Source organism: Leptonychotes weddellii, chromosome 3, assembly GCF_054177405.1.
Source record: "Leptonychotes weddellii isolate Sample4059 chromosome 3, ASM5417740v2, whole genome shotgun sequence".
Taxonomy (NCBI): domain Eukaryota; kingdom Metazoa; phylum Chordata; class Mammalia; order Carnivora; family Phocidae; genus Leptonychotes; species Leptonychotes weddellii.
The window spans coordinates 81,534,279-81,547,742 of NC_138371.1; the positions used below are offsets into that span (position 1 = coordinate 81,534,279).

The window sequence follows — 13,464 nt, forward strand, 5'->3', positions numbered from 1 at the left end:
CCATGTTGTATAAACCACAGGCATAAATTAATTTTGTACACCAAGTGAAGTCAGCTAAGATAAGGCATCTGGAAATGAGACCATGAAGTTTGTCTCTTTTTCTTACTTTATTTCATTTCAGCTGTGCACTCTTTTCTGTAGTTAATATAAATAACGAGGATCATAGCTTCTATTATCACATATTTTCTAGTACGTACATGGAGGCAATTTCCACAACAAAAGATATTCAGAAAAGCCAGATTATGGATTTGAAAAGAAGGAAACAAAAAAACAAAAAAACAAAACAAAACAAAAAAAGGAAGACAAAAAAGGGGGGGATGGTTCCACATAAGTCAGTGTACCCAAAGGAGCTGCTTTGCTTTTTTCTTTTTTTTCAGTCAAATTTCTTTGCCCACCCACAAGACCTCACAGATGCAGAAATAACAGAATATGCCTGCAGCCTGAGCAAATGTGCAATGGGATTGATGACTGTGGGGACAACTCAGATGAAGATCACTGTGGTGGTAAATCCATTTAATGTGAAATAATTGATTCAGTGACAGCTATAAGATAATATAATGGTTTGGGGGCTCAAAAAATTAAAAAGAAATATTTTCCATGTGGCATGTCTGAGGGTAATTTTTTTTAGACCCTTGCTCCTCTGACAAGGTATGAAAATAATCTGCTAGCATTCATTTGAATAGTAGAGCTGTGTAGCTTTATCCAAAGTCTCTACTAGTCTGTAAATCTCCATTGATTATACAAACTTTTTTCAGAAAATACTGCATGAGAGAAAAAACATAGTGGTTTAAAAATGTTCTCTGTTAAACAGCTCCTTGAGGGGAGAGTGTTAATAAAGAATGTGTGTCTGTATACACAATCCCTTCTTCACAATTCTGAAACTAACAAAACTCTTAAAACCAAATGCTTTACTAATGTAGGTGGCGAAATCATTTGGTGACAAACCCTGACGTGGACTGGTCTGAAGCAGTTTGTATTACTTTAAAAACAAAGTCCCACTTAGGGTGAATATTCAAACATTTTCCTGTGGAAATACAGTGGTACTTATTATAGGGTAAATACACTGTTACTTTTCTAAAAGTCCAGAATTTCAGAATTTTTTCATTTGGCCCAAGAGCTTCAAAGAAAGGATTGTGGAGCCATATTTCTGATAGTGTTTAGTAAAATCTTGAATGTGTTAATGTACTCAATAATTTGTTTTGATTCTATGAAGCATTAATCATTTTTTAATGACTTTATAGGTAAGCTTGCATATAAAGCAAGACCATGTAAAAAAGATGAGTTTGCTTGCAGCAATAAAAAATGTATCCCCATGGACCTGCAGTGTGATCAACTTGATGACTGTGGAGACGGTTCAGATGAACAAGGCTGCAGAATAAGTGAGTTTATTTTCTGTTAAAGTGTAGCAACATGCAAGTTCAATTTCTACTTCAACATGACTAAAATTTTCTCTAATGATGTGAGAAAATATTGTTCTTCAAAAACGTACTTAAGTATACTTTCTTTTTGGTAAGCCCTTGCCAATGCAGTCTTAGAATGCCACTTAAATTAATATCAGAAAGTATGAGGTGGGAAAGTTCGATTTCACAGTGAGTACCCTTCTTAGAGCTGAACCTGAGATCCCAATACCCAGTTACAGACTTTGTTGTCAGCAAAGAAGTCTATATCCCTTAATATTTTATTTTATAAAATATAAATTTAATATTTTTGATTCTTACAAACAAATGTCTTAGTAATTTATTCAGTGTTTTAAGATTTTAATCCATTGCCAAGTTATTCTTAAAGAAGACATTATTGTTTTATTCAGTTGGAGTGTGATGATATTTGAGTTATTAGACCTTGGTTATTTTTGTGTTTAATGTTTGATATCTCATTTTTCGTATTAAGAAAAATAACCAAACTTATGAGTCTAAATTTGGATTGCGTATAAAAGTCATAAAATGCTTCCTATTATGGGGTCTTTCACTTTTTCTCATTTATGCATCCCAATTGTTCCTCACTGGGTTGATGAAGCATTACCCACCTTAATATGGCCACATATATCTCAACTGAGGTATAATTCCATTGGTGTGCTTTAATTAATTATAAGATATTCAAGAGTCAGTGGGGATTAATAACAGTTACAATTCTGATAATTAAAGTTTTCATATTTCAAAATAATTTGATATATGTAAGTAAAGTAGAGCTAATTCAACATCATTTTTATAATAATTGTCCCTCTCATTTTTTTGTGCATTCTAAAATGTTTTCTGGAATAGGAAATAAATTATGAAATTGCAACTGCTATGCTGGGAATGGCAAATAACACATAACACTAACTTGTGTAACAGCCCGTGACCACTGGAGCATGTTGCTCCTCATATATATTTCCAGGCTAAAAATATTTAAGAACGAATGATTTAACCTACTTGTTTGAGTAATAGGTAGTACCCTTGGTTGAATTCCTGAATACTAAATTTAGGTTAGCATTTGATGCCTACATTTCTAGGTAGCATCTAGGAAACCTTTTGGTTCCTAGAGAAGAATGTAGTACTCATACATCGTACCATTGTAATGATAGCTTGTCATTAGAAACATTGACTCTTGACTTCCTTTTACAAAGTAGTATACTTCAATACAGCTGTAAATATCATCTATTGGCAGTTTGGTCTAAACTACATTCAATGTAAATAAGCTCATTTTTTTTTATCTGCTTCTATACCTTTATAAGAAATGATGACTTATATAGAGAGAAGATCATAATCTTATAAATTCAAAAAAAGTTATCTATGGAATAATAAATATAATTTTAAATTAAGAATAAAGGTAAACTCCCACTTCAGGAATTAGAATTATATTAGTTTTGATGGCATTTTTAAATCCTAGCTCCTGCTGACTATACCTGTGATGATAATGTGAATCCATGTGGAGATGATGCATATTGTAATCAAATAAAAACATCTGTTTTTTGTCGCTGTAAGCCTGGATTTCAGAGAAACATGAAAAACAGACAGTGTGAAGGTATAGTACATTTCCTCAACAGCTTGCTCTTAAATCTTTAGGTTATAAAAGACTCACAAGGCTGTTAAATTGTGAGATGACATGGGATTGATTTTCATCAGATTGGTGTGTATCTACGGGATACCGTTTTACCTACAAGAGTGACAGTCCCTGGGGTCAAGAGCCTGTTTGTATGGCTAAACTAACCAGCTCTGAGGCTACAAAGCCTTTTCTATAGCAGATTCAGACCTGCAGGAATTTCAATTGTACTGTTACAACTCTGTTTTGAAATGCAGAAAACAACATCGCTGGTTCAGGAACTACTGGAGAATTAGAGGCACTTCATGAAAGAACGTGTTTATGATGACCCATTTCTCTTGAGCTGTGGTATTGGGGCATTGCCCTAGGTAATTCACTTTTAGAGAATGGGGGCTTTTGTCCTAACACCATGTCTCAAACAGTGCTTTATATTATCAAGAGTGCCTTCTAAAATTCAAAGACAGGATCTAAATAAATCTCTGTCAACTTATTTGAGATCAGGATCTCATAGTAAATTATAGGTAAATATAATATACATCGAGGCTTTAGCTAGAGAGCCATGAAATATAGACCTCTATGTGCTTACTGCCAGTTTCTCCATTAAAGTTGATATTATTGTGATTAGAGCCAAACCTAAATTGTCTAAGTCTGGCTTATCTAGGGTAAATTCAAGTTGTAAAATGCTTTCACCTACCAGCTTCCTTCTCTACTGTCCATGTTATTCTTGGATAAAGAAAAGTGATTTTGCATTGTGTCAATCAAAATGAGATTATTGAAATGAATTAATTATATTCACCAAACAGGGAAAGAAGTGTGGCCATGTCATATTCATGTACATTTTGAATTATATACTTGTTTGAATTATGCATGGCATTTTATTTTTACATTAACATGGAACACTGGAAACTGACAGCCTAGGTTTCTCTACTTTTTTTAAGATTTATTTATCTGTTTTAGAGAGAGCAAGAGGGGAGGGGCAGAGGGAGAGGGATAGAGAGAATCTTAAGCAGACTCCCTGCTGTGTGTGGAGCCCAATCTCGCAACCCTGAGATCATGACCTGAGCCGAAATCAAGTGTCAGACGCTCAACCCACTAAGCCACCCGGGCGCCCTTATTTTAATTTAAAAAGTAAATTATTTCTCAAGGCTAGATTATTTCTTTTTTCCCCAGAAACTTTCTATCAATTGTATATAAACACACACACACACACACACACATACATACACACAACCTCTTCAAAATTTTAATTTTAAATAACATTAAATTTCTAACATTTATTTGTGAATAATGGGCTCTATTTCCTGTATATACTTACAAAATTTAAAACTCCCATTCTCAAAGTTTTCTGTATTTCTAATTATATTCTATGGCAAATAAAAGCTGCAACTTCACTCTTCATTTTAAGTTGCTACAAATCCAGTATTTTTTTTTGTGCAAATTAATAACTTCTGCACTCCAATAAAATTTGTATCCTTATTAAAGGAAGTTTTGATAGTAAGGAAAAGCAATTTGATTTGGTATGGAGGAAGGGAAAGACATTACTTTGATTCATAATTCAAGTAATTCAAATGTGTTTGTGCCTTTCTTATATATAGCTCAAATAGAGAACAAGAAATCACTATGTGATGTTAGAGCCAAAATACTTTAATTAGAATATGTAAAGGGAAGACAAATGACAGAACATAGCAGCAGAGAAGTAGCAATGGATTAATAGTTGCTGTGTGCCAGGCACTGTTCTAGGTATTGGACATGTGTGAGATTCTTCCGCCCCCTACGAAAGCTCACGGTATCAACATTAGTGTGTGTGTGTGTGTGTGTGTGTGTGTGTGTATGCATATGGGTGTGTTTTAGGTAATCTCTCCCAATGTGGGACTGAGATTAAGAGTCACATACTCTGCAAACAAAGTGAGTCAGGCCCCCTGACATTAGTATAGAGATGAAGAGAAAATGGTGATTCTGGCCAATATGGGGCCATGTGAAGGAGGCGAAATTTTATCAAATCATGTAGATTTTTATTTTGATTCCACATCAAAGGGAAAGAAACAAAAGAATCAAATAGCATACTGTTCAAAGTTACAGGTATCAAACAAATCAAATATTATTTATTGCAATACTTTATTTTATTATGTTAATCACCATACATTACCTCATTAGTTTTTGATTAGAGTTCCATGACTCATTGTTTGCGTATAACACCCAGTGCTCCAATATTGTAATACTTTTTTGTTGGCCAAGTGCGGATAAGATATATTTTGCTCTGTCCCTGGTATAGTATTCGCTAACAATACAGTTTTCTTTATCTTTTTGTCCTATATTTCAATCAAACACAGAAATGAATTATCGTGAGAGTGCCTAAGTTCAGCTTGGGCAAAGTATCTTGGTAGAGACAACAGAATCAGAAAGCCTGAATTTGAGCCTTGCCACTCATTCCAAGTGTCCCTGGGAAATTCCTGATCTCTACCACTGAGGCTTTGGAACACAGTTGAGAACTAAATGAAAGATAATTATTATTGCTGTGCTTATCCTTGAATTTTCCAACTCAAAAGAAGGATGTATCTCACAGATTTATTACATAATGAGGGCAACGTGATAAAAAGAGCAGAAGAATTAAGCTGACTGAAAATAGAGAAAGTAGTAATTCACCAGAATCACCTGACGTCACTGCTGGCTCTGCTTAAGCCATTAAAATTAGAGGCATGTGCTAAGCCACAGAATATTGCCTGTGATTTATTTATTACATATGATGTACATGGATTTATTTATTTGCAGATATTCAGGGTTTTGTTGCTATTATTTCACATAGCCCTTCTTGTAACATCGTCACTTCATATATATGAAGCCAGACGTGTGTTACATGTGTATCTGTATCTTCATTTTTTTTTGCCAGGAATTGTGTAACATGCAGGCAATAAAAAATTAATTATAATTTAAGCCCTAAAGGGGCTGAAAGTCAAGTAGGGGATATGAATCTATGGCCACATATGTGAAATATAGTAGATACAGTGCTATCAAAGAGAAACAACCAGACAGTGGAGAAACTATGGGATGGGTATATATTGGTGGAAAACAAGAAAGGTTTCACTTCAGGTGGATTTTGAGAGATTAGTAAAAATTCTCTACGTCAAGGTGGGCAAGGGGATTATAGGACATTATATGATAGTACAAAGGTATGGAGGTAGGTCATCAGAAACAGTCTTAAAAGGAAACCTCAAGAAGTGTTTGTTTGAGTGAATGAAAATACTAGGGAAGTTTGAAAGGGCTATTTGAATGTGTTAAGTGGGTTAAAAAGCAATGTACAAACAATTGATGAATTATTATAGTGAAACTATTGTAAAAAAATTGTTACGGCCAGAAAATATGACACAGCAAATCACACACTTGAGAGTTTTAAAAAGACAATAAAAGAAATAGAAATAAGAAGTTGAAGGAAGAAAAATTTGTCTTTCTTTAAATGTGGAAAGAATGGAAGCGCTAATTGAGGGTATGGTGATGTTATATTAAGCTCTTCTCTTCTAGATCTTAATGAATGTTTGGTGTTTGGCACATGTTCCCACCAATGTATAAATATGGAAGGGTCATATAAATGTGTGTGTGACCAGAATTTTCAGGAAAGGAATAACACCTGCATAGCAAAAGGTAAGGTTATAACAATGATTTTAAATGCTATTATAACTGCTATAAATATCTTATGGGGGAAAATGATGCTTCATATTATATTTTAGCAATAGCTCCATGCCTGAAAATATAAATAAATCTCTTTTTAATATTGGCTAATTTGCCAAGTTGGTTTGTTATCATTCTTAATCTAATCTGGGATGGTTTATAGATATGATTGCCAAATACATGGTTACTGTTCAAATCACTTTTGTGCTTGAAAAATCTGTCAGGAGGAGGGAAAAGTTTATAAGCCAATGTGATAGAATATAAAGTATCTTTCTTTATGGCCTGCTCTCAGTGTATTTGAGAAATATTATTATCCCGATGGATAAAAATAACAGGTTAAAGGTTAGCATTATAAGGAGAATGGAATTTTGAGTTGGAATTTAAAAGGTTTTAAAATAAAATCATGCTTTAATTCAGACCTCGTTTACTTAAGAATATCATTTTTAAAACTTAAAAAAACTGGGCATTTGGGACTTTTTTAGGTATGAATTTTCATGCTCTAGTTTTTACTAAATAATATTGTAACAGATATTGTTAGTTACAGGGCATGATTGGACAATGTTAATAAGACAGTTATTACAGGTGGAAAATAACATGATATAGTGGATTAAGGATGGGCGGAGAGGTAAATGTACTTGAATTTGAATCCTAGCATTGCCTCTTTCTGATCTGTGGCCTTGGGGAAGTTATTAAACTCTCTGAGCCTCAGTTCCTTATCTGTAAAATGGAAATATGAATCCCTACTTTCCATAAGAGGAGGAGATAAATTATGAAAGTTTTAACACAGTGCCTGCCATAGAGTAGACAAACATAACCATGTAAGAACTATTAAAACTGTAGGGCTGAACTTTACTTCACAATTTTTTTTTTTTAATTTGCAGATAGAGTATATGCAATTCAATCTTTATGGTTTTATTAATATTTTAATTAGTATATTCAGAATTCACTTTAGGTTTTTACTTGTCTCAATATGCAAATGACATTAGTTTTGTATTGTAGGTTTCAAAACTTCAGGTTACAGGGATCTACTAGCAAGATCCTAAATAATATTGACATTATGATATTTTAATGTAGTAAATATTGACATCTTTTTATAATAAAAATAAAAGAATATTTGAGATATATGAATATTAGAAGAAGACTCTACCCCCTTAATTTTCATTTCTTTTTTTTTAAGATTTTATTTATTTATTTGAGAGAGAGAATGAGAGAGAGAGAGCATGAGAGGGGGGAGGGTCAGAGGGAGAAGCAGACTCCCCGCTGAGCAGGGAGCCCGATGAGGGACTCGATCCTGGGACTCCAGGATCATGACCTGAGCCGAAGGGAGTTGCTTAACCAACTGAGCCACCCAGGCGCCCTTAATTTTCATTTCTTAACCTAAGAAAATGATGACTCGATGCATAAACTAAATGCTCAGGAATGTTTGAGGCTTAATGAGTACACAATATACCATCTGAATATTGAGGATTGAAGCATTAGAACATAATGTATTGCAATTTATCAAATAGAGATCCCTCTTTATGAAAAGGATATCTACTACAAATACCTAATTTCTAGTCATAAGGTAAGCTTTGCCCTGGGAAAACCTACATCAATAACTATTAGAAATGTTTAGGTGTGTATTAGAAATAAGTCATAGAGACTATAACATGATATAAAATTGGTTGATTTTTACTGAGCAAGAAACTGTGTTAAGAATAATAATTCAAAATAATTTAAGTGCAATTATTATTTTTACATTAGTTGAAATTTACTTTATTTTTGTATTTTATTATAATAATCTCCAGGCTCTGAAGATCAAGTTCTCTACATTGCTAATGACACTGATATCCTGGGTTTTATATATCCATTCAACTACAGTGGCGATCATCAACAAATTTCTCATATTGAACATAATTCAAGGATAACAGGGATGGATGTATATTATCAAAGAGATATGATTATTTGGAGTACTCAGTTTAATCCAGGCGGAATTTTCTACAAAAGGATCCATGGCAGAGAAAAAAGGCAAGCAAACAGTGGCTTGATTGTAAGTAAATAACATTGACTATTTGAAGGCTCATACTTTTCCACCTCCCTATTTTTTTAATCTATCAATCGCAATATCTGATTATAGGAGGTAATTAGTATATTCAATTATTTCTCCCAATATTCTCCCTATACAGAAATCAAACATTTCCCTGCTCATTTATTCTCACAGGTGCATATAATTTAATTATATATTATGGTTTTCTTTAAGTACATTTGCTTTAGCTATGTAAGAATGGTAATGAATAATACCTAATATTTCTAGCACATTTTATATTTTGTATTATTTAGCATTATATTATGAACGTGAGTTTTTTTCATCATGAGATAAGATCAGGAATCATTACTTTGTTTTTATGTTAGAAAATAAACTATCAAAATATGCAGGGAATATTATTTCATTTTTAACAATATGAGAAATCTACCTCTCTTCTAGGGCAGAGATCAACTAAATTGTGTAACCATTTCTTCTGACTCCTGATAACTCTATTTCAGGGAACATCCAAAACAGAGCAATATTGTTTGCTGGTGTATGATGGACATGTTGATTATCATGATTATTCCTTTTGAGAAAAATAAACTAGAGTATTTGTTTAGATTTGTGGTTGTAGACTGTCCTTTTTTGTTTTAGGGCATGTCAATTTATTGTGCATTTTATATTTTGAGGTAACCTGGGAGAAAAATGACAGATAAATACTTATTTTTATGAGACCTGGCCCATTCCCATACAACCAAAAAGTCAAGTGCTATCACAGTAGGATATAATTGAAGCTTTGTATTCGAAAAGAATCAGAGGTACCTATCTGGAAGTCCTTACTACCTTTTGCGGTGGTATCTACCATAAAGATTCGAACTGCATGAATACCATTTGATAGAAAGCTGGAATACATTTTTATCAGGTAGATAGCAATAATCTGGTTTTAATGAAGTTATATTACCTTTCTAATTCAGGTTAGATTAAATTAATTGTGAGTAAAAATCCATATATATCAGAGTTGTTTCTTCAACTCCTCCTCCGCCAAATAGAGTTTTACAAAATACCTCTAAGTTCTATTAAGAACAGTTCTAGGAAAGAGGCAAAAAATCTAATAGATCCCTCTGCCTTCCTTCACTTACTCACTTGCTATCAGACCAAAAAGCTGGTTTAGTCTTGGCTAGCTTTAGCTTTCTTTATCTGTAACACACAGTCTGCTTTGCAAAAACATTGCTCTGATGGTAACTAATTAATGAAGTGATAAGGAGTATGTACTGTGGAGTTACATTGCCTGGGTTTTAATATTGTTCCTATTGCTTACTAGCCTCTTAGTTGCTCTGCCCTCTCTATTTCGTGAGGTTTTAGTGAGGAATATATATATATATATATATATATATATTTACATGCATATACAGATTGTATGTTAGTGTTAATAGTTCTTGGCACATAATAAGTACTCTATAGACACTTGCTATTAACAGGATGATGATGATGCTTCTGATGATGACAATGATGGTATTGATGATGATTGACAAGATGTTCTTCTCTAAGATGCATGTAATCACATGAAAAATTTTGCAACTTACTCTTTTCTGAATTTTTTTTCTAAAAATACATCTTTGACATAATTTTTTCAGGGAAAATTATTTGATAATTATTTTAGTTTTGTCTGGGGAGATTAATAATTAATATATAACCAGTTTCTTCTAGTGAACAGAGTTTATTATAGACCTGAAGCCAAATTTGCTTATAGTTTGATAACTAAGTTTTTATCCTTATGCATAGAAATATATAAATGTGTATATTTTGCTTGTATATTATATATTTATTTACTTGTATATATCTTATATATTTTAAAGATTTTTTTATTTGAGAGAGACAGAGCGAGCACGGTGGGGGGGTAGAGAGAGAGGGAGTTACCAGTGAACCAAATGGAAGATGTTAGCCATGGGATAACAGGATGTCTTGAAAGCATGTTCAGAGATACTGAAAATACTAGAATATTTCCATCTCAGTAAAGTGTAGGAAATATGTTGTATCAGAAATTAGAAGAATATTACTCAGACAACTAAATGTTAACCAAAGTCCATTCTAAAGGAAGGTAATTTTCAATATGATCTTTTTTTGGAAGTCGTGAAGGGAATACTCTTCTATAATCTGTGAAAATGGCTTGAATACTAATTATGATGATAAATTTAAATTTCAAATGCAGTCTAAGTTATTTATAGATAGAAATGCTTATGATTTTCTAGCCCCCTGGGCTATACAAAATGGATGGATTTTTTTTTCCTTTAAGAAAATTAAATAATTTAAAACATAAAAGGCAACATGATTCAATCTATATGTAAAGCATAATGAGATTTCTGAATTTGAATTTTAGTAGTCAGAACAGAATATGATAGCATTATGCAACAATTATACATACTTTCTGGCAATTTATCATTTTTAGTATGAAGTACATGATGACAAGCACTGTAAAGTAGGTCAATGCTTGGAGAAATGCAAATGATTTTAAAAATACAGATTAGATTTTTACCATTAAATAGCTAAATATTCCTGAGCAAAACAAATGGTTTATCTGATCTACCTAATTTTGAGAAGTGAATATGAGATACCATTTTTGGCATATTCTCTATTATGCAAAAGAGGATTTCAGAATGAAAATGCTTATAGTTTTATTCATTAATAATCATATCTTTTCTTCAGTAAGTTGATTAGGCAATTATTTTTCCCTGAGAGCTTTTAAGAAAATATCCAACTAAGTTTTATTTAAAAGGTTTCCATCTCTAATTGGGGACCTAGTTATAAACCTCAAACCCCAATATATGGGTTTGTGTACATCACACACACACACACACCCATACATACACACACACACACACACACACAAGTGCATAGGTATGCTTGTGTGCTCACAAATAAGTTCATGTGTGTACACAAGTTTTAGCAAAAAAATAAGTCTTGTTTTAGGACATTGGAATACTGGTAGAAATTGATAGTTTCTTTTTCCATTTTTTAAATTAATTTTCTTAATTACTATAAATTTATGGTAATCATTATAACTTTACCTTGAAATTGTCTACACTTGCTTCTGAAGAATACTTTTCAAACCATCTGAGTTGGGGCGCCTGGGTGGCCCAGTCGTTGGGCGTTTGCCTTCGGCTCAGGTCATGATCCCGGGGTCCTGGGATCGAGTCCCACAGCGGGCTCCCTGCTCTGCGGGAAGCCTGCTTCTCCCTCTCCCACTCCCCCTGCTTGTGTTCCTGCTCTCGCTATGTCTCTCTCTGTCAAATAAATAAATAAAATCTTAAAAAAAAAAAAAAATCTGAGTTTATTCAAACCATTTAACAACAACAATCATTTATTATGATTTCTTTGGAGGAAATCTAAAACTGTCAAATCATTAAGTTATTTCCATTATGTGACTCATTGCTGATTGCATAAGACAGGCATTCAACAATGTATGCTTTTTGGCATTAAATGGTTCTGTAACAGTTGTGATCAATATTCAAAATTTTATTGAACATAAATCTTATAGGAATATATAAAACATACGATTCCACAATTAATAATTCTAAGGATATTATTGAACATATTGTATAGCATTTTAAGGTGAACCAGTCAAATTTTTTCATTCATACCCAAAGCTTTATTTAAGGAGTTCTGTCTGTTAGGTTTAGTGTTGGGTTCCTAGGATACAAAATAATAACAAAGTCTTATTCTCCCGAAGCTTATATTCTGGGGAACAAAGACAAAGTCAAGTAAATTCATAAATAAATAAATACCAAAAATCCTAATTTTGAAAATTATATTGAAGGAAATACATAATGGACCAAGAAAGAAAAACTCAAGTGTTGTAAGACTTCTTTGAATAGGATGCTCCATAAAGGCCCATTTAAAGAGATTTGAGTGAAGACCTAAAAGATGAGGAGGAAGTAATGTCATCTTATTTATGTCTAAGACAACTATTTTACTTTTATGTAGAGAATGGATTTGGTGGGGGAAAAGCTGGAACAGAAAGAGAGCACATAGGAGGACTGTGCTCCAAGTTGGTGCACAAATGCTGGTAGGTTGTAGTATTATAGTCTCATTGAAATGGAAGGGAGTGAGTATGAGTTTAACAAAGTTTGCAAATAGAATGAATGTAGAAGATGAGTATAGGAAGGACTCAGGACGTAGATTTTACAACTTGATGGGTAGTGAAAATGGTAAATTGTGGGTTTGGTTTCAGTCATGTTAAGTCTGAGATCTAAGTGAGGGGTTGTAAGAGTGAATTGTCAAATGGTGGTGTATTCAAGGCTTGATCTAAGTCTCTGGATTGGAGATATGTTTTAAGGAATAGAAGAATAGACAAGATATCTAGAACCATGAAGCCTGGTTAGATTACCAAGAAGAGAGTACAGGTGAAGTAAAGAAGCCTGGAACCGAGCTCTGAAGCCAGGTTAAAATGACGACAGTGAGTGGGAAGTGAATTAGGAGAATAGAAGAGAATGTAGTGTCACAGAAACTAAGATAGGAGACTATTTTGAGAAAGAGATTGAGGTTATATTTCTAGCACTGCCAAAAGATCAAGTAAATGAGGACAAAGAAGCGTTCAGTAAGTTTCGCGACAGATGTTAATTAAGGACCTTGACAAATGCTGAAAATCGCAGAGGAAGCAGACATCAGAGAACACTCAGTAGTTCTACATCAGTGGTGCTCAACTGAGGATGATCTCCCACCACGGCGGACATTTGGCAATGTCTGGAGATACTTTTTTATTGTCACAACGGAGGAGTGCT

General features: G+C 33.3%; 1 protein-coding gene across 1 annotated transcript in view; it reads left to right on the forward strand.

Annotated features, from left to right (window-relative positions):
- The window catches only part of LRP1B (LDL receptor related protein 1B), a 1,719,891-nt gene that overhangs the window by 1,601,829 nt on the left and 104,598 nt on the right, over positions 1-13,464 (forward strand). The window contains exons 66-70 of the mRNA XM_081815486.1: positions 378-503; positions 1,242-1,379; positions 2,866-3,000; positions 6,535-6,654; positions 8,469-8,710. Of these exons, the coding sequence (XP_081671612.1) occupies positions 378-503; positions 1,242-1,379; positions 2,866-3,000; positions 6,535-6,654; positions 8,469-8,710 (761 nt within the window). The remainder of the gene's footprint in view (positions 1-377; positions 504-1,241; positions 1,380-2,865; positions 3,001-6,534; positions 6,655-8,468; positions 8,711-13,464) is intronic.